The sequence below is a fragment of the Etheostoma cragini genome, chromosome 18 (genome assembly GCF_013103735.1).
Source record: "Etheostoma cragini isolate CJK2018 chromosome 18, CSU_Ecrag_1.0, whole genome shotgun sequence".
Taxonomy (NCBI): domain Eukaryota; kingdom Metazoa; phylum Chordata; class Actinopteri; order Perciformes; family Percidae; genus Etheostoma; species Etheostoma cragini.
Genome location: NC_048424.1, coordinates 1,333,693 through 1,355,295, shown reverse-complemented (window position 1 = coordinate 1,355,295; position 21,603 = coordinate 1,333,693). Strand labels below are relative to the sequence as shown.

Genomic DNA, 21,603 nt, shown 5'->3' with positions numbered 1-21,603 from the left:
TTTAATTTACCCACATGCCATCTGGGTGAGTTATTTATATCACAAGGAGGAGAAGGTGTCATTACCAACTCATTCTGCGTGTGTGTGCGTGTGTGTGTGTGTGTGTGTGTGTAATATGTTTTCCTAAGCACATTAGACACATTTCTTGATAAGATTTGTTCAGATGAAAAGTCAAGTGATTCTTGTGGAGAAATGTGTTTTAAAATACACAAACAACACAAAAATATGGAATAAATAGTTACAAGTGCATTAAAAATGTTGATTATTGAAACAAAAAGCAAGATATCTGCATTAGTTTGTACACAATCCATAATGTAAGGGCCAATACGTAATCCATAATGTAAGGGCCAATACATAATCCATAATGTAAGGGCCTTTCAAAAAAACACACTACTTTTTAGGTTTCCAATTCCAACATTGTAGAAATAGATAAAATAGAACCTCATCACACACTATACAACTCATTCTCTATTGTCCCTGGCACGTTTCTGCTATGTTCTCTGTTTCCCACACAGATCACTAAAGTGTTAATGTCATCATCTCGCTATTCCTCCATTGTTTTTATTACAACGAATTCATTTGTTTAAGTCCATTTACGTCCTTGTAAATCTATTAATCTTCTATCTTTGTTGTTTTTCAGGTATTAACCGAGGAAGGTTTTGGAGCGATTACAACAGAAATCGCCGAAGCCAAGCCATTTTACTACGCCGAGGACTACCACCAGCAGTACCTGAGCAAAAACCCTAATGGGTACTGTGGTCTGGGAGGGACTGGAGTCGCCTGTCCAATAGGAATCAAGACCAAGGCCTAGCTAGCCAATGACAGCCAAGAACCATCACCTTCACCAAGGATGCAACAATGCTTTAAAATGCTTACATAATCAAAATGCTCTGTGTTTTAAATATATAAACATCAGGTTTTTGGATGCATGAAGGAACAGGAAGTCTATTATTTATACTATATACACCTTTGAAAATGATGACGTCGGCAGTTCTCAGAGTGGATGTAACCCAGTGACTCAGCGCTTTGCTTTTAGTAAACATACCAGTGCCTCAAAGTGGATGAAACTTACATGCATTGGAAACATGATGTAGCATGTTACTTTGTGAAAGGCTTAACACAAAATATATTCCTTGACACATCCAGTACTATTGGATATATGACTATATATATATATATATATATATATATATAAAGTGGTAAATTCTCAGAAAAGTCTGAGCAAAAAATGAATTCATAAAGGCATCAAATTTAGAGTATTTTAGTTTTTTCATATACATGAAAGATTAGATTTGTGTTGGTGACTGCTTTGAAATACAACTTCAGATCAAATTCATGTTTTTTTTATGCTCCGGGTACTTTAAGAAGTCTGTAGATGAATTAAAGTTTCTGAAATCCCATTCCTGAGTGCTGTTTGAATCCATACACATATGATAATAGACCAAGTAAAATCAGTCAATGACTTCCAGGAAGTTATCGACTCACAGATCACTTAATGCAGGATGTCCGAGCCCTGACGTAGTTTCCTCCACCTCTCACACCATCTGAGAGGTGGAGGAAATGCCAACATGGCGGCTCAATGTCATGGGTTTGCTAAGTCGCAGATCAAAAGATTATTTTGTTGTTACCATAGCAACATGTATGCCTTAACCCTCGTGTCGTCTTCCCGTCGAAACTGAAAGTCAACACTTTTTTTTTGATGTTTTTAACTTTTCTTTTCGTTTTTGTCCCTTTTTTCAACACGTTTTTCAGTGTTTGTCACTTTTTTGACGTTTAACACTAACTTATTAACTTTAGTTTTCCAGTTATTTTTGGAATTTATGGTCAATAAACCTCATTTATAGGAAATTATACCTAATGTTTGAGTTAGAAAAGCAGAAATTAGGAATTATTGAGACTAAAAATAAAGGAATGGATGTTGATGATAATCACAGACTGGAATATGTCAACTTTACTCAATACTATTTTAAAAACACTTTAATTTGTTTTCTTTAAATGCTATAAAATTGACTAAAACGTCTCAAAATCAATGAAAGTAGAGTTTTGTACTTGGCAAAGAGCGTTGGGTGGAATCAATCTTGTTATTTTGGGGAATTAAAAACAACAATATAGGAAAACGGGTCCATTTGACCCGAGGACAACATGAACTATGAAGGTTAAACTATATGTAATTTTATCCTTTTTTCGGACTAAATTTACAGCAAATTAGGCGAACAGAAGATTTGTTGTATCGTTAAAACATGAATTAATATACTTGGGCTGTGCGTGTGTGTGTGTGTGTGTGTGTGTGTGTGTGTGTGTGTGTGTGTGTGGTTGTGTTGTGGGGCAGGATTTTGGATGACCTCCTTCCTCTGATCTTTGCCTGATCCAGCCCGTGACTCATCTGTCATCGCTGGTAATCTGCATGCATGTTTTGTGTTTTTTTTTGCAGTATTTGTGTGTTTTGATGGTACACACACACACACACACACACACACACACAGCAGGAGGAGGCGAGGTTGTTTGGTGCCAGGCCCTCCAAAGCTTGGCAGCAGCATCACAGAGTTGGAAAAACAGGCAAGAGAAGGAAAAAGATGGGTGTCTTTGGAAATGGCGGAGCGCCATGTTGGATCTAACGGCGTTGGATCGCCTCCATGATGCTCACTGGAGGAACAGGACCTCACCAGCTTCACGAAGCCAAATCTGACCACTGATTTTGGAACTGAACGGATGAAAGCTGAGAGTTTATGCAAATATTCAATATTTTTCAGTTTCGGCCTTTTTATTTCCAGTGAAATATAAACAAAAGATATTCCATTTGTTCCTTTAATCCTTGAATCCTTGTTAAGAAAGCCTCATAATTGACTTAAAAAAACATCTTTTATGAACTATTAGTTAAGCATGGATCATTCCTTTAGCAAATGTGTCCAATGTGCAATCATATCATAGGAGGATGACACCAGCTGGACTGGATCCCATTTTATATTAAATGGCAATATCGGCTCAACACACATCAGTGTGACGCCACACGCCTTTCCTTTCAGTGTTTGTGTTTTTAAATTGAACAATAGAGCCCTATGATTGGTTACAATAAAAGTTGGATTTATAATACTTTCCCTTTAACACGTGCCAGTTTTCTCTTTTGAATGTGTAGGCTATTGCAGTTATTTCTGGGAAATGACTCAATACTTTACTTTGTATATGTTTTCACAACATTAAGATAATTATCTGTAAGATGTGGTGAGTGTGTAGAGTTTTTTTTTTTTTTTAAATAGGGTTTTATAGAAGTATTTAACCTATTTTGGTCTTCGTTTGAGATTCTGAGGACGTGGCCTCCTTGTGTAATATCTATTTATATAGTGGACAAATATAGTAGTCTCCACATATTACCACTACACTACAGTCAGTCATTTTTGGGTGCCATCAAAAATGTGTCTGTTGCAAAGTACTGGAATATCTGGTCAATTCATTCTTTATCAAAATGTTCGTGTAGAACGAACATTTATCATTGGAGAAGTTTCTTTTTATTAAAAGATAGGAATGTTCTTTTTTGTAGAAAGATGTGTTCTTCTTCCTCAAAGTGGGATATCAAAGTGTTGTTATCTGTGCCAACGCTCAGGTATTAGCCTAAAGGAGGCTTTGTGGTCACGAGAAATGAACCTGCAACCAGAATTTAACAGCCTGGTCTCTACGAGATCAGGTGGGAATTTAACTAAGCAAGTGACGTAAACTGCTCTGTTGTTGCAGGACCAGAGGAATCTGGTAAATGGTGGTCCATCACACGTCAACTACTCTGATTGTGACCGTCAATCGATTAAAATGTGGTCAGAAAAAAACAGAATTGTACAGGAAATTGTTTATTTTGAGAAAGAAATGCTCTAAATATCATACTGTACACATAACGTATAGCCAACATCAGTGCTAACTGATTTTTTAACCCTATTGAAACAACATCATTTGTTCAATTGGGCCCCATTTTCACACCAGGCCGGTCCCTGAATCTGTCCCCGGCTGCAACACATGGTTCTGCTGCCATCATGTGGTAGCCTCTGTGTAAGGTATGAGCCCATGGCTCACTAAGGTAACAAAAACCAACAAAGGATTTCAGGTTTCCTTGGATCCACAAAGGTATGAATTCATACAAAAACAGTAAGATGTCATAAGAATGATGTAATGTAGGCCGACTACCAACAGTCATTGGTCTGTGCTGCCATAACCTCATCATCTTCGGACCACGTAGACCTAAAGCCATTACATTTAACAAAATGCAATCAAACTTAAGTTTTTCCTAATTAAAAAAAGTTTAAAATCATAGATAGACGGTTACAACAAAACGCGTTATAATGGTTTATTTTGAAGGATTATACCGGAAGTTGTATCGATTTATTGTGAGGTGAAACCATAAACTGTATATTAATAATAATAATATACAGTCTATGTACAGTCTATATGTTAATAATATTCAGTCTATGGGTAACGGGTTACTCCTCCACGCATCGGACGCGGGTTCGACTCCGGCCTGCGGCTCTTTGGTGCAGTACGTCATTCCCCTTTCATGTATTCGTCCCTCCTGTCAAAAATATAAAAAAAAATTATAAATAATAAAAATAGAAACTAAATGTGTGTGCTCTAATCATCCTGGAGGTTGTTTTTAGGGAGAGTTGTCTGCTTTTAGCGTTAGGTGAGTTTCATTGTGACGCAGATAACGTCTTTGACGGAGGTGATGACGATGACGCTCAGTAACCGGAGCAACGGTAAACTTCCCTCAACGGCCGCTTAACTCAACTTGACCCAAGACGGCAGGTAACGTTAATTAGCTAGCTAGCTAGCTAGCTAGCTATCTTTTATGTATGCTACTGTAGCTTAAAAGACAAGCGGTCTGTTTACTTCCCCGAGAGGGGAGACATTACGAGTCTGTGTGTTTGTTATTCATTTGAAAGTTGTAGGTTTCATTCACTTTGAGCACTGTCAACTTCCACTGGGACGTTAATTAAATGTATTTCAGCTGGGTTAAATTTAACTTTCTGTGGCAGGGTAGAAAAAAAATGGCGGTCGGTCATTTGACAGCTCTGAACACATTTCCAGATTTCTCAAAGCCTTCTGTATTGTATTAATTTAATTATGTGGGTTCATAATACTTTTTCAACATATTACTAAAGCCTCCTTTTCATATTCTAGTTACAATGTTAGGCTATCTACCAATATTTAAAAGCCCATTGTCATTTTAACATGTCATTTTTTGTTAGCATTTAACAAAATGTTAAATATTTCACATGGTCACTTTGTTTAACTTGTATGTTGAATGTTGCCTGAAAGACTAAAGAAAGAGGCAGCTGGCCTATGTTCCCACATGTTCTTTTTTCAGAAATTTGCATCAGATTTTATCCCCCTAAAAAATGTTGTGGGAGGATAGGGCTTAAATTGAAGGGAAACGTAGGAAGACAAGACCTTTTGTGAATTGTGAAAATGTCCTAGAAATGTGGTAACACAGGGCTGTGGGAACATGGGGCCTAATTTAAAGAAAAATCTTAGAAATGTGGGAACATAGGGCTGACTCCTAGAAGGAACCCAGAATGAAATAGACTAAATCATTGAGTGAAAGAAGGGGAGGAGAGTGAGGAAGAATATACACAAGCATACACAAAAGACAGATTAGTTTATGAATGACAGACACAATAAATTATCAAATACAGTAAGTGTATCTATTGACTTTCAGCCTATATATTCCCAGTTCCTATTGCTTTGTCCCACTTTTGAGAGTAGGACATAAATGTAGATACATAATATTTCAGGGCAGGGTGAAGTCGTTTTCCTAGTAAAGTTAGAGTTAGTATTTTAGCTAATTATCATTTGCATTGTAGCCTTCTTCTGTTTATGTTGCTTTATTTTGTTTACAGCTGTTGAGGTTCAGATGAAGGCAAACTTGGTATAAAGCGGTTGTCAAACAAAACGAGTGAGTATCGTGCAACAATGTCTGCTGAAATACCCATGGAGAGAACACACCAGAGGACATGCACAGACTCTAGTCCGTCGGTTCAGAGTCCTGCACCTAACCCAGACACCTCTGGGACCAGTAGGGTGGAGCACCAAGGGGACAGCCTGGCCCTGCTGGCCTTTCAGTGTGAACCAACGTTGGGCCAGACTCGCCCTGACCCGTCCTCTCTCCTGAGCCCTGGTGGTGCCGTCCCCGTTGGCCCACACCCGCCAACGGCTACCAACATGGATGCCTTTCAGACTGTAACTCAGACTAGGCAACAAGTGAGTATTACTTATCTGACTTACAAAAAAAGCTCACCATAGTAAACAAACATCCACTACAAAAAACTTCAAATCAAAAAAAAAAAAAAGAACTAAAAACCTATTTTAGTTATCAACAAAAATGGTTGCCAACACCACGTTAAGCAAGTAAATACAACCCATTTGCCCAAATGGGTAAAAAAAAAAAAAAAAAAGTTTCAATCATTATTGTATCATATCAATAATGTTATTGTTCTCTCGCCGCCATCCCCTTTCCCGAGTCAGAGTTGCTTGTTGAATGATTTATTTTGATTTGATTGAATGTGTTGTTGGCCAATCAAGAATTAGGTCGGTGCTAGTCACGTGTGCCCGTCTTGTTAGAAGGAGAAGAAGAAGAAGAAGAAGAAGAAGAAGATGATGGCTAAAGCTGAAGGGATGCATCATTTGCAAAATTCACAGAAGTCCATTGAACGTCATACATTTTATATATTTTATAATAATGATATTAGTTGTAGAGAGAAGATCTGAGGGTGGAAGTTTGATGTCCCTGGGAACCTAAAAATACTGTAACCGCAACCTTTATATAAAATGTTATACAATGTAGTAGGGGGTCCCTGCTCTGTTTCTCACCCAGTAAAGGGGTCCTTGGTCTAAAAAAAAAAAGTTGAAGACCCCTGCTGCAAGGATTAATTAATACAATACTGTAGGAAAGTGACTAACGATTATTTTAATTATCGATTTATTATGTTGATTATTTATTATGTTTTATCATCTAGATTAATTGATTAGTTTTTTGGTCTTTATAATAATGATAATAATAATAATACATTTTATTTGTAATGCACTTTACATTTAAACACATCTCAAAGTGCTACAGGTAAGATCATAAAAGCAAAGTAAAAAAACTAAGTGTAAAATATCTATAAATAGTGCAACAACATTTTTGTGCAAAAATGTATCTTGAAGATTTCAGAGGACTGAAGAAACTAGAAAATGTTCAGATTTAAGAAGCTGGAATCTGTTAATTACTTTTACTTAATTATTAATTATACTTTTTTTCATTAAGAATTACACAATCCAAAAAAACGCATAAAATTCAATAGTTTTTTTATCGATTAATCTCTGCATCTCCACAACACTGTTCCATGAAATCAGGCACGTCCACTTCTAGTTCAGTTCTTCTTCTTGCCACTAGGGAGCGGTAGAGCATCTGAAACTGCCTACCACAGTCTCTGGATCATGTTCTAATCCCTTCTATTAATGATGTCCCTAATGTTTGTCTGTTGGCAGGTTCCAGATCATCCATATGAGGTGCTGCAGCAACAAATTGAGCAGATCCACAAGGTTCTCCAGGAGCAGAGTAGACTGCTGACTCTACCAGGAACAGGTCAGCGGGTACTGAGAGCTACTCCTGTCACTACACCTAGTGCAGTGTGTTGTAATTAAAGACACTATGGCATGAAAATTGCACTTTATGAGGTTTTTTAATATTAATATGAGTTCCCCCACAGCCTGCCTATGACCCACCTGTGGCTAGAAATAGCTCTGGGTATCCTGCTTTGCCTTTGAGAAAATCAGATGGCCCAATTTGGAATTTTGCACATACTAAGCTTATTGTGGGACTGGCTCTAGTGGCTGTAATTCTGCACCAAGGCTGAATTTTGGGAAAGAGACAGATATTATATTATAGGGCCACTAAGGTCTATATAAAAGCATCCAAGTGTCAAGGGGCCTTTTAAGCATTTTCAACAATTAGACAACACAGAGCAGATTCAGTTTAGTAGATAAAGACGATGACAACATTCAATTTAAAATGACAACTTTCTGTCCTTGCCCTGAACAGGTCCTATTCGCAGCAGCCATTTTGACATGTCGTTGCAGGTCAACAACAGGGGTAAATCATTATGGTCCTGTTCCATTTAGGCGGGCCAAGGTCCTGTAATAATACTAGCTCATTGGAATCCAGTAAATGGAACTGGGCAATAATTAATATGACGACATGTCAAAATAGCCGCTGTTAATAGGGCCTATTTGTCTCCAACTCAACTCATCACACATCACTTATCTTAATGAGCTAAATTCCTTAAAACAGCATTCAGTCAATGGCGGAGACATTAAGCCATTAAGGGCTTTAAAAAAGCAGACAGGGCGTGGAGCCAGTCTGCAATGAAGGTGGCGACAAAACAGTTGACACTGATGTTCAGTGTATGTCTCGGTTTAGGGTTTGTTTGTCTTCGTTTTCATACTTTCTTTCTCTGTTGTTGCTGCTGCTGTTGTAATATTTCTGCTCTGAGGATGCTAGCCTCAACTTGACTGCCACCACCAGCTCTCCTGTTGCAACACCCATCCAACCTGCCCAGAGCAGAGTGCACACACCTCAAAATTGGGAAAACTTGAAAATAAGGGGCTAATGCATCGGTACACAGGATCTTATTCAGACACAAGTAGGTTAGAAAATGGATAGAGTCCATGGGGGTGTACATACACAATCTGAAAAAACTGTAGCACGTTACTGGAAAGAAGTGGAAATGGAGCCTGAGAGGCTGACCAGCAACATCAACATTTGGACAATGCTGTGATGTAGGAGGGCACAACAGAGATATGCATGTTTTGCTTTTGTACTTGTTTGGCATACTGTTACACCTTTTTAGAAAGAAAAGAAGGTAGTTTCCCAGTAAAAGCTAGATAACGCAGAAAGAAGTGTGTGTCCATATAGATTTGGACATCTGGACCTAAACGTGGTTTAAGATAAACCATTAGCATGTGCTGCATTTAGATCGATGATGACAAACTCTCCGACGGAGGTGTGATGTTGGGGAGAATCCTGCGTCTGGATTTCCAGGCTCGTCTGAGCCAGAAACAGTCCAAAACACAAAGATATTCAGTTTCCCATCACAGAAAGCTAAGAAAACGACAAATATTCACATTTGATTTGAGAGTGGATTTTTGCTTAGAAGATACTTAAATAATAATATATTGTTAAAATATTGAAATAGTTGCAGATTCATTTTCTGTTATACAACGTATCGATGAATCGACTAATTACTTAAAATATGATGAGTCCACAGTTTAAGATGCTGTGAAGCCTGGACAGGTTTTTTGGTTCATGCTGCCTGTGGCAAAGCTGTTAGTCAGTGAACAAGGAGAATTAGATTAACCATTAAAGCTAATGAACTGTAACAACAGCTTTATAGGCTGCCTGTTGAAAGGAGAGAGCGAGTGTGAATCACTCTAATGTTGGAAGCTGTTAGCCTTGGCAGGGATAATTCTCCGACTTTGGAGTATATATTGGACTATTAGTTGTGCTCTCATTGTAATCGTTAAAGCCTTCAGTTTCCAGTTTATTAAAATATTTTACAGCTTTGTTAATGCAAAACTAAATCAGAACAAAAGAAACTAAAACAATGCATCTCTGAAGGTGTCTGTCACATCGTGAAGAAAAGTCTCAACTTCACGGCCGTGGCTGTTGCTCAAAGGTATTGACCGTAGTGGGGATGGTGAGAGGCCGTAAGAGCAGCCAGATCAAATTGGAGATTTTAGGAGATTTCTTCAGCACTTGGACCAAATTCCTCCTTCAAAGATGCACCACGTTGAAGTAGGGGTCAATAGACGGGGTGACGAGGAAGGCGATACTAGCTCCTCGGTTTAGAAAGAGCATGAAGAGCATCGTCTTACGAGCCACTTTAGCTTAGCTGCGTCTCTCGTGCTTATGGTACTGGTAGGCCTTGGCAGGAAGACAGGCCACCAGCAAGAAGTCAGAAACCACAGTATTGAACAGGAAGATACTTTTGTTCTTCCCGAACTTCAACCTTAAAGAGGAGATTATTGTCAAAACAGTTATTTGCTTTTCTGTCACAAAGTTTAAGTCTGAATCAAGAGGAAAGCTAATAGAGCAGAAAGCCTGTGATGCTGATTCTTGTCAATACATTTTATCCTAAACACAGAAACTCTGCACGCTTCTAGTATGACAAGTCACCCATCAAACAGGTGCACTCTGCCTAATATTTAAGATAGATTGACTCTACTGGTCAAATGTTGACAAAGTGATGCATGCATGTAGTTATGTGGTGTTTTTGTTAACTTTTTAGCATCACATAGTTGCTGCTGCTTTACTTTTTGCACTGTATATATTTCAGCGCTGGGAATAAACGATGGAGCCAAAGAAAACACTGACTCTGCAGGCTGTTGTGCATGCTGTCAGAGATCTGTCCACAGCACAATATGTTCCACTTCTAACATTTTTATCAGTTTTTCTCAAGATTGGCACAGGGTTACCTGCACAGGTCATTACCACTGTATTTCGAATTATGTGCATGAATCCTACAGTACACAACTTTAAATGTCCCACTTAAAGAATGTGTTTTGCAAAAATGGACTGTTAATACACATATTTAGCCAAGAAATGAGAATCCAAACAGGATGTTACTACTGCCCCCCCTTCTCTTCTACTCACTGGAGACTGAGCATGCATCTATAAGGGGTTCTTCCTGCAAACAGTGAAGAAACTACTGTGGAATGGATTATCTAATGAATCAAGACACAATTTGAATTGGTCTGGCGGATTTTCCGGTGGAACATGAACAATCCCGGAAATGAAACGTCGTCGATATACGACCTTTTTAAAGGTGGAATATGTAATGCTGACAGCTATTGTTTAAAATAGTTGCTGCAGTTCAAATTCAAAATACCACACCGCCCCTTACTTACTTAGCAGCATTGCCTAGCAAGAACCTGGTTCTGTCCCAGGTTTCTTCCTAAAAGGGAGTCTATCCTATCCACTGTGGCTTGCTCTGGAGGGGCCTACTAGAACTGTTGGGTCCTTGTAAATTATAGAGTGTGGTTTAGACCTAATCTATCTGTAAAGTGTCTTGAGATAACTCTTGCTATGAATTGATACTGTAAATAAAATTGAATTGAAAATCAAATTTAATTACTCTGCTTTCACAATAAAGTTTGACATTGCTCAGATCAATGCCATTCAATGGAGAATGTGGCTGTACTGGACATTGGGACGTGTACTGCCATGGTTTCCTGTTTTTTTTGGTAGTTATGAAAGTGCCAAAAAAATGAAAGAAGGAGAAATTCAGCCTGTAAATTGACTTACGTGTCTCTACTCTTTGATCTGTATACAAATATGAAAAACTCTATTGTCCACAGATGTGAAAATATTTCTTCTGTTTCACCAGAAATACAAGAATACAAGAGAAACGGGACATTACAAACAGTACACAGACAAGACAGACAAAAACAGACAATGCATTTCATAAAAGTGACTTTACAACAGGTACATAAAACAAATTACAGTCTAAAGTAGGGTTCCCATTGTTATCTAGCACCATCACAGCATTGGGGATGAGGGATGTTTCTATTTGCTGTTATTACTCTAAAACACCTCCATGAGGGTAGGAGTTTTTAAACTCTATTGCTAAAAATCTTTACATTGCAATATAGTTGTGAGCTTTAGGTGCTTTGTAGGATGGGAAATGGTTGTATCTTGCATTGTGTACCTGCACAACATGCACCCAGACCTGTCAGGGGCCTATCTCTGTTCAGATAAGAGGCCCACAAGAACTTATCTTTTCTTCATTTCAAGCGGCTACCCTCCAACAACCTAAGATTTCCTGCTGAAGCTTTTTTTTTCATGCATCAGCTCTTAGTAGTAGTCCACTGACAGACATCTTGTTTTATTCTTAAACCCCCTTTTTTAAAGTAATGATGCCTAAAGCTTACGGACAGTGGTTTACTTAGTCCAAATTAGAGCAAGGCGCTCTGAATGACCCATCTCATAAATTCATTATAATCGCTATGAGTGTAAATTCCAAGAAGCATTTTCTAAGAAGTGGTTTGGACTCTTGTTGCGTTTCTTCCCGCACGCACACAATCTCTTAGATATTAAACGTCTCATTTCACATTCTGATCTTGTCTTTAATATTCATTCCTTATCTCTGTCTCGGTCTCTGTTGAAGGTCTGATGTTTCCTGTCTGTGTACCCTTGCGGTGGATCGGCATGCTGCCTGTGTTGACTGCCGGGAGCTCTGATAAGGTGGGTACTTTATGACTGGTAAAAATGCTTCCTTTGAATATTTGATAAATAAAGTCTAGGTTAGTCACTCAACATTCACCATTTTACTAAAATCAGGTTGGAAAGAAAGTTAGGTGCACTCAGAGCCACCCGTTTTGTTGACAAACAACAAAAGTCAAATTTGAGTTTTGTTGTGAAATTACCTACTTAAGTTTTACATATAATCAAAGAAATCCTAATAAATATATTTAAAATAAAATATGTTTTTTTTACTGTATGGTTTTACTGCATTATTGCACTAAAGCTGTATTGATCAATATTTCATATTAATGACGATGTGTAATGTAAATGGGTCCCTAACTGTGCTGCTTTAGGGGCCTTTCAGACCAAATGCTGGTGAACCTGAAGGGCCAGTGCAGTGACAGGGCAAGCTATTGGAAACAATTGTTTTCAGAGCTCAGCAATGTTGTGGCCGCCCTTAGACAGAAATGTCCTTTATATAGTTTTTTATAGCTTAATTTAGTTAATTGTTATAGTTTTACTGCTTATTCCCTTTGTTGTTCCAGAACAAGCTGTGGTAAACCTGCTGTATACAGCCAGGCAGTGTTAGGTTTAAGAGACAGACATTTTTATAAGTGTTGGTTATAATATGTGAGGGTTGGGTGTCCTGTCAGCTTATTGAGCAGTTCTTCTGCCCACAAGTGGCCTTAAAAATCATTAAAACCAAAGATTTAACCAATAATAAAACTTTAGCCAGAAGCTCTTTTGCTGGATCAGCTAAAGTGCTTTTTTTGTCATCTGATCTAGTTTTGAAAATGCATCATGGTTTATGCTGCAGTATAATGTCTTTATCCATTTATATGTGGTTATTCAGAGAGCTCCTCACACTTATATGTTGGGATCAATGTTGAAAAACCTGCCATATATACTTTAAAGAGGGTTATGATTAAGAGTTAAAGCTAAATATTGGGCTAAACGGTGCTTATTAACAGCGTCTTCACTGTTTCTTCTTTTTCCCCTCACATGCTTCCTCTCATTCCCATCCCTATCCATCTCTTGGGTTTGTGTGCGGCCTCACAGCTCCCAGTTTTCAACGTGTCATCTCCTCCTCCATCAGATGGAAGGAAGCCTGAGGATCATCCTGTCTCCACATGTCCCAGCCAGGGTAAGAACCAGCTACTGCCTCCCGAAATCATATGCATCCTAGATACACAGACAAAAAAACTGATCTTATCTTATCTGACTTAGATTTTATATTAACATGTAGAGTCCTGTTATGTGAAGCAGTGGAAAAGTTCTACCTTTGGGACTTGAAAAAGACTCAAACTGGCAAACTGAGATAAATGGATATAAAGCAAGTAGATTTAACGTACAAAATTAATTAACATTTAAAAACAATATTACCATGAACAATTCTACACATTGGTGCTATAAAAAGCCAGAGACGGTTTCAAGATAAATGTAAATGCTAATAAGCTTCATGACCAGGAGGCTTTTTTTTTTAGTTTTTTTTACTTTAAGCCATTTTAAAAGTTTTTTTTTGTTGCATTTGGCCACAAAGATCCAGTGTGAATTTGTATTTGTATGTATGTGTTGACTTATAAAATAAAAACCAACAAAGCTGGCATTTTTCAACTGAAATCACTACACCTGATTACAATTTTACATTCAGTCTATTGTTCAAGTTCATTAAGTTCAATAACCAAATGAATATTTTTCACACCGACTACATGTATGACTAGTAGTCTCGGCCCCTCACTCGTCTTTTGCAGTCTTATTCCAGATCAATTTGTACAAGCAGAAACAAATTACAGTGACAAAACAACAGGTAGTTGTAATGATTAGGCTAATAATTAAGCTTAAATGCACTAATGTAAGTATGTGTTGGTCAACCTGCTGTCATTTTCAGTTTACTGAAGTCACCTTACAGATTGTTAGCCCACTAAAACGCATGTGTTTCAAACATTTACCTTTCTCATCATTTGGAGTGACACATACTGTATATGGTCCAGAGAGCTTTGTTGCTTTAAGACTGAAATTAGCTACTTGTTTCTGACACAATTGTTCTCCGATACAATAGAGTCATTAATCAAAACCACTCCCACTCCTTTCCCAGGGCAAAGATTTCAAGATGGCTTATATGCATGTTGACACATACCTGAAATTCATGCAAATGTTTGTGTGACAGCAGCACTTTGATCAACTAAGGTGTGTGCCTGGATATAAAAGCTTCAAATACCTCCATCAAGAGATCGAACCATTCAGTTAAAGATATTTTGAGTTTTATATCAATGTTATTTGAAGGAAAGAATATGAAGGATCAGTCAGCAGAAATGTTCTCAAAGATATAAAATATATTTATACATTCACATAACACAGCAGTAGTAAAAACACGTCAAAGACAAGTACTTGGCACACTGCCACCTGTAAAAATAGTTATAAAAGATGTCTGTCGGTCTCTGAATGTGATCCCTGTTAAACATTTCTGTTACAAAAATGAAACTTTTACACAAACATTTACACTGACAACTTCACTTAAGTGAGTGATGGTTGAGTACAATATATTTTAAGCATTTATTGAGACACTTATAATAAAAATCAGCTGTTGGGACACTTATTACGACCATAGTTGTTTGCATCCATAAACTCTTCTATTAAACTGTTTTATGAGGTCATAAAACCTGAAATTATTATAACTCCTTTTAAGGACCGTATGACAACAAATGTTAGCTATTTGTATTTTAAACAAAACCCCATTTAGCATTTAAAGGGACCATATCATGCTTATTTTCAGGTTCCTACTTGTATTTTGGGTTTGTACATACAAAACTATTTTTTTTTCTCATATTGTCCTTCTGAAAATACCTGTACACAGAGGGAGAATCTTTTTGGAAAAACGCTCCATTTTAACACCTGGCTCTTTAAACCCCTCCCCCCATAGAGTCAAGTCTGCTCTGATTGGTCAGTGTTTCCAGGTCGGAAATGACTGTAACGACACTGTAGCAGCTTTCTACCTAGATATATAGTACAGTTGTGACATCTGAGCGGTACAGAAGTCCTGACAGCTCATTTAAAGGCACAGTTTCTGAATACAGCCTGTGTGGATTTCTCTGTGAATTGTTTTGATACTTTCACAGTATTTATATAGCACATTTACCTGCTTTTTTAATTAAAAACCTATCACATTTTACAAATTGGGACCTTTTAAAGGTGGAGGTAGAAACATGAATGAAGCATATGTGTCGAATTAACAATTAAGTCCCAGACATTAAATATACTGTGAACATACAGCGCTGCTCAGGTCAAATCTCTACAACTGAATGACAAAGTAGTCATACTGTATGTGACCTTACGACACGTGCTGCTCTCTTTACTCTGTAAATATTTGCAGTTCTCATACTGGTAGAAACACATTGTCAGTTTGCAGATGGGACATTTGCAGAGCAAGACAGGTTGTGCATATCCGTATGCAATAGTCTTGTTTTTATTAATGTAGCCACGCTAATAACATCATTTAAATCTATTACAAAGCTGTGGGGTTTTTGTCAATGATGATCTATACCGTAATTTAATCTCTTTAATCTCGTTGCACAAGTACCGTGTACTAGTGTATAATGACAATAAAGGCATGCTATTCTATTCTATTCTATAATACCCAACGAGGGTTTCCCCCAGATGTTTTCCCAAATTGAGTAGATCATAGATAGATTAATCATGATAGATGAAACTGGAAAATGAAGTTGCATAATGTTCCACTGAACGAGTTGAAAGTGTCATTACATTGTTACAGTGATTCACTCTTTACTGCTGTGACGAATACAAAGCATTGACTAATTTTATGATACACTACACAATGATGTATTTTTAACACACAAATGAGTAACATTTAGATTGAATTAAACCTAGAATCACCAGACCCCAGCTAGTTGATCACTTAAAATCTGTAAGCCCTGTATTTACAGCCAGACAGTGACCAAGAGACAGACCCTATCTCTCTGACTCATTTCTATTGAAGAAATCATCAAGGTGAGTGAGGTAATTTAGTCAGGCACAGTGGGATTTCTGTGATTAAGTCTGAGTAAAGTATCGCTTAGTCTGGTTAAAAAGGCATGATTCATGATTTGTATTGTTTGGGGAATTTTACATTAGATAGATAGATGGATAGATAGATAGATAGATAGATAGATGTTTATTGATCCCAAGAAAAATGGGAAATTCCGGTGTTATAGCAGCATTATGGAGGCATGTCATTTTGTGAATTAATAGTTGTCCAAGTATTATCTTTTAAATCAGTGGTTTGTCAACATAATGACAGACAGTAGTATTAGAAAATATATACAGTATAATTAAACCAATCTGTCTCTACATCGGTGGTTACTAAACCTTTTCTGCAGGGGCCCTTTTTGTAGAGAGAGAGAGAGAGAGAGAGAGAGAGAGAGAGAGAGAGAGAGAAAACACAATGTTACACAGCTCTGTTTACGTCTGATGCCAGTAGATCATTTAAAAAAAATCACAAATGCTTTGGCAAAACAAACCATGCCAATAGAGCCACTTTAAGTTGATTAAACCTCAGAGAGAGAGAGAGAGAGAGAGAGAGAGAGAGAGAGAGATATGCGCAACAATCAGTTGTTTTTAGGAAATAGTCAACGATACTGTCAGATTTGACTGAAAAATAGAAAGTCGGCTCCTTAGATCAAATTGTGTTCACCACTATGTATTTTCTTGCCTTTGTCTCGGTACTTTTGTTGTTTTTGGTGTGGTTTCATCGCCTGCTTGACGATGCTTACTTATTGATTCATTCATCATTTTGCTTCGCCCCGCCCCACATCCCCTTATAACTCACTGGCCCCCAAAGTTTGGGAACTACTGCTCTACATGTATAAGAAACAGTTATACAATTCAATAATCAATCAACATTAAAAATCAGCCTCATGGGCTTTTTAGGATTGAGTTTTGACGGACCATGGCCTAATATGTGTCCATTTTGGAGTCAGTCCTAATGCACGTATTAAATACCTCCTTCTTTTTTTAGTTCCCTTAGTTTTGACCAAATTTAAACACTATCGGGCGACATGGTGACAGTTTCTGATGCCATTAAACACTTATGGTTGTTTAACCGTGGAAGTTGATGAAAAGGTTGCGTGAGATTTGCAGGATTTGAAAAATAAGATTACTGTTATTTTAACGCTTTAAAGGAATTTCTCATGGTCATAAATACTTGCTGTCCAAGACAAACAGAAAAACAGATGTGCATACTTTGGCTGAGGGGCACCCCCCTCACTACTACTGTACAGTGTATATTTACACAATGCTGGTGAACACACAAACCAGAGCTTTCTATTAACATATGTGCCTTTAAATAATTTCTATTGAAGAATCAATTGAAACTGGACATCTTGTCTTCAAGGAGCACTTGACCCTTTCATTCAGTATGTCATTTTTTGGGACACACTGTCAGTCTCAGGTAGTAATCCTGTTGGTTGGACATGTGTCCCCACACAGACAAACAGCCTCTTTTTCCATTAATTTCCAACAACATCGTTGCGCGGACGTTGTATCGTGTTTACCCTTAAGCTTTGCAACGGCACTTTTTTTATAAGGAATGGGAAATAAGTGGAGAGATAAAGACTTTTAAACTTGGTGCTAGAGAAGCAGTAGACCGGCGGATCCAGCAAACAGTTTACATAGGAGAGGACCATGAGGCCGTCGAAGGCCACAGCAGCTTTGTCCTCGTATGCTTCGGACCACTTGTCGACCTGAGCGATCAGCAGAACCATCCTGGCCAACGTGCAAGGGAGGAAGCTGAAGGAGAAGACCACCATGACGCATGTTACCAGGAAGACTGCTCTCTTCAGCTTGGTTGTATCCCCGATTGTTTGTTTCCTGAGCTTATTGACGATACGCACTGTGCAGTACACCAATATGACGAAGGGGATGACGATTTTGGTGAAGAAGATGAATTCTCGTATAATGTCGACTTCCTTAAATCAGAAGAAAGGATCAACTTGTCATATACAGTTCATCAACAACACATTTCTTGATAGTTTAGCAATTCTATTCCTACAAATTGGATAATGAGAATGCTCCGGACAGCAGTTTAATCACTTTTTAAAATAGATTTCATTATTTTGTGTATGTAAAGTTAACTTAATCCGTAAAGTAACTAGTAATCACAACTCAAATCCATACTGGAGAAAGTTCAATAATTCCACCTGAAAGGTTTTGGAGTTGAAACGTAGTAAAATAAAATGGAAATATGCTAGTATGCTAAAACATTGTATTCAAATACAGTACTAAGTATAGATCAACTTACTTTTCAACTGTACCCAACACAGTATTATTGCATATCCTCATTTTTTGACAATAATAATTTTATTTCAGTATCCACTTATCATTTTCTAGCCGTGGCTCTGTACTTTATGATGCAGTTTAATACATCTCAACTTTAGCAATGCTGTGTGCTGTGTTACTGCAAAACCTGCTGTCAAATCCGCCTCTATCTAAGTGGAGCTTTTGAATGAGATGAACCCTCAGTGTTCGGTCCTCTCTGGAAGGACACCATAGAGCTACATCCATTATTTATGATCAGACCTTTCATTCCATAAATTATAGTTTCCTATTGATTACATGCTGACTTACACAAAATAAATCACAATTCTGTGTGAACTGTATTGCATTAATGGCGCAGCTTTTGATTTGATGACATCAAAACATGATCACTCAGCACTGTGTTGCCACCATAGACTGTTAATATTAATGAACAGAGCATGTGTGACGTCACCCATTAGTTAGAACTGCTATGAGTTGTTGAGTTTGCTGTTACGAGCGCATCCATCTTGGTTGCTTATGTGATGATTTTAGACGAGAGGAAGGAGTGAGGGAAGAGCCACAGACTGTGACTGCGATATCTGACTCTGACTTAGCTGAGAGTTGGCAACGTGGCTTACACTGTACGTTACACACTTTCACTGGCAATCTGGATTTAACTGCTGCTGAAAGCTATTGTACTTAATTTGTGGTAAGATTTAGCTTTGCTAGGTTGAAGTTCACGTGTAATGGATAAGCTTTGCTAAACCGCTGTCATGATTGACAGGCAGCAAACTGTCAAAATCAACAAGACCGTAATTCAATAAATGAACATCATTCTGTGTTGCAGAAGACTTAAAACTTGCGATTCAGACCATAGATTCATTATGAAAATGTTTACTGAGGTAATTAATCGAGAAGTGGGTCACTTTCTTTTTGCAACTGCATGTGTCGTCCCTGCCTGGAACTAAGATGTAATGCAAGTTTAAGGCACTTCCGCAGTGTCAGCACTTCGCCGAACCGGATGCTTTGTCCATTAATATTAAAAATGGTTGCCACATGGTCCCAACAAATTCCCAATTAAGCTGAATGGTATGGGACAATCTTTAGCCGCTTTATGCTTTGTCATTTTTTATATTTTATTTTTATTTTACTAATCTCATGCAAGGGGATCTTTTTTTTAACCTTTTTTACCTGCCACCATTGCACCAGATATATTTATTGATTGACAGTTTTCTGTATATTGACTGGTATTGTTTAATCAGTGTGTAGATTACTATTCACTGTTTGTATGTTGGCAGCATCACTCTGCCCAAAAAGATTCCCCCCTCCCCCAGGGGCAATAAAGTATATTATATTGTATTATACCAGCTTTTTGGGACTCGCTGAAAACCTGTCAGTAACAACTGTTAGGGTTAGGGAGTGGGGCAAATTGCATATTCAGCATGGAAACATTACCTTAATTATCTCATCGTCTTCATTTGGGCTGTGGCAGCAATCATAATTTTTGAGCATGGTTGGGATCGTTAGAGGCACAAGAAACAGCCAGATGAGGATCGAGATCAGACCCGATTTCTTGAGAACTTTTAGGAGATTCCTTCGACCAAGGTGTACCACGTGAAGATATCGATCAATGGAAATCACGGTCAGAAAGGCAATGCTTCCCCCTCGGTTTAAAAATAACATGAAGAGCATGGCTTTGCAAACCGCGTCATTCTCAATCCTCCTCTCTCCTTGGATGTAATTATATGCCTTTATGGGCAAACAGAAGATCAGGAGAATGTCAGCCAACACCAGGTTGAAAAGGAAGACATTATTGGAGTTGGATTTCCAGAATTTCAGCTTGAATATGAAGAGGTGTAGGACAGATGCATTCAGGGGCAAAGCCAGGATGAAAATCACAATCATAACAGCTGCATAGAATTTATACAGTGTTGTGTCTGAGGCATCGCAGTCATCAATAAGTTGGTAGGGAGATGCAGTAGCGTTCGCCATTTGAACAGTCAAATACACTTGCCAGGTAATTAACAAATATGAATTACAAGCTCTGCATATAGAGCATAAGTACTGTATTCCTGAAAAGGCAAGGAAAGCACGTCACACATGAAGTCTCACCCGATAAAAACAGAAGAAGAAAAAAATCTGCCAATCAAGTTTCCTCAATGTCTTGCGTTTTAATCCTCATGTGTGTTTCTTTTTTTTCCAAAGTCATTCAGGTTGGAAGGTCCTGTTTTGGGGGAGTCAGTATCAGGTCTGGCAGGGATTCTCTCAGTGTGCAGAGTAAATGGTTCACGGTTTCTTTGAGTTTGCCTTTGTCAGTTCAGCCCTGCGCTCTTAGCTCCGCCTTTTATAGCTTGAGGAAATGATTCTCCTTGGAGCACACAGACATGGATCCCTGGGAATTAAGGGCAGATGTACGTATAGGCGTACAAGGAGTAGGACGTGGTGTTGCTGTCAATGTTTTCATATGCAGGAAAAATGAAATGTGGTTTCTTGGAATGTTGCATTCTAAGGGAGGAGGAGAAGGACTTAGCCTCAGGCCTCACACTCAACTCAGCATGCCTCAAACTTTGCATGCTTCAAACTCTTTCTCTGCTCCAGCTGCAAGTCCAGACAACTCTGAGAGTCAGACAGGTTTTAGAGACATGGGAAGGACAGGAACCTTTTTTAAATCTGATTCATGATTTGATTTAAATGCTGCCTTTAAACAAGAAGAGGTACATGAAACATCAAATGTAATGTGTCTATGCTGTTTGTTTGCTAAACGTTTTTCTCATATCATTGAATGATTTTACAGCTTTATTTCTTCAAATGATTCATGCCTTAGTTATCTTTGATCTGGTGGTTTTACTGATTTACGAGAATGCTTGATTCATTCTTTACCTTTGGAAGATAAGCATCTTTTTTTCCCGATATAAAGTTGTTGTTTTTTTTTCTTTCAAGCCACTCCAAAAAAAATAACCGAGATGAATGATAAAAAAGAAAAGGAAAAAACAAAACATCTGGAGTGCTGCCAGAATATCTGAGTGCAAGATCAAAGTTTGCTTAGATTATGGGCA

At 38.0% G+C, this 21,603-nt stretch overlaps 3 protein-coding genes across 11 annotated transcripts in view; 2 read left to right on the top strand and 1 right to left on the bottom strand.

Moving 5' to 3' along the window:
- msra (methionine sulfoxide reductase A) overlaps nucleotides 1-1,398 on the top strand; it is a 32,558-nt gene extending 31,160 nt beyond the window's left edge. For all 4 annotated transcript variants that reach the window (XM_034899787.1, XM_034899785.1, XM_034899786.1 and 1 more), the window contains one exon: nucleotides 641-1,398. In XM_034899787.1, coding sequence (XP_034755678.1) covers nucleotides 641-811 — 171 coding nt within the window. In that variant the 3' untranslated portion in view covers nucleotides 812-1,398. The remainder of the gene's footprint in view (nucleotides 1-640) is intronic.
- Nucleotides 1,399-4,644: 3,246 nt separating this feature from the next.
- The window catches only part of si:ch211-140l13.3, a 36,328-nt gene continuing 19,369 nt past the window's right edge, over nucleotides 4,645-21,603 (top strand). For all 6 annotated transcript variants that reach the window (XM_034899682.1, XM_034899684.1, XM_034899685.1 and 3 more), the window contains exons 1-5: nucleotides 4,645-4,782; nucleotides 5,877-6,237; nucleotides 7,507-7,603; nucleotides 12,171-12,259; nucleotides 13,319-13,403. In XM_034899682.1, the coding sequence (XP_034755573.1) occupies nucleotides 5,950-6,237; nucleotides 7,507-7,603; nucleotides 12,171-12,259; nucleotides 13,319-13,403 (559 nt within the window). In that variant the 5' untranslated portion in view covers nucleotides 4,645-4,782; nucleotides 5,877-5,949. The remainder of the gene's footprint in view (nucleotides 4,783-5,876; nucleotides 6,238-7,506; nucleotides 7,604-12,170; nucleotides 12,260-13,318; nucleotides 13,404-21,603) is intronic.
- On the bottom strand, nucleotides 17,418-21,002 carry gpr31 (G protein-coupled receptor 31). The gene is made up of 3 exons (XM_034899699.1): nucleotides 20,003-21,002; nucleotides 17,750-18,219; nucleotides 17,418-17,697 (listed from the first exon to the last, which is right to left on the bottom strand). The coding sequence occupies exons 1-2, from the start codon at nucleotides 20,537-20,539 to the stop codon at nucleotides 17,761-17,763; spliced, it is 996 nt and encodes a 331-aa protein (XP_034755590.1). The 5' UTR covers nucleotides 20,540-21,002; the 3' UTR covers nucleotides 17,418-17,697; nucleotides 17,750-17,760.

Bases quoted from the DNA above. Each gene is read 5' to 3' on its own strand.
- gpr31 (XM_034899699.1), bottom strand. From the start codon at position 20,539: ATGGCGAACGCTACTGCATCTCCCTACCAACTTATTGATGACTGCGAT. The intron at 18,220-20,002 runs GTAATGTTTCCA...TTCTGATTTAAG, and splicing joins AAGACGATGAGATAATTAAG to GAAGTCGACATTATACGAGA.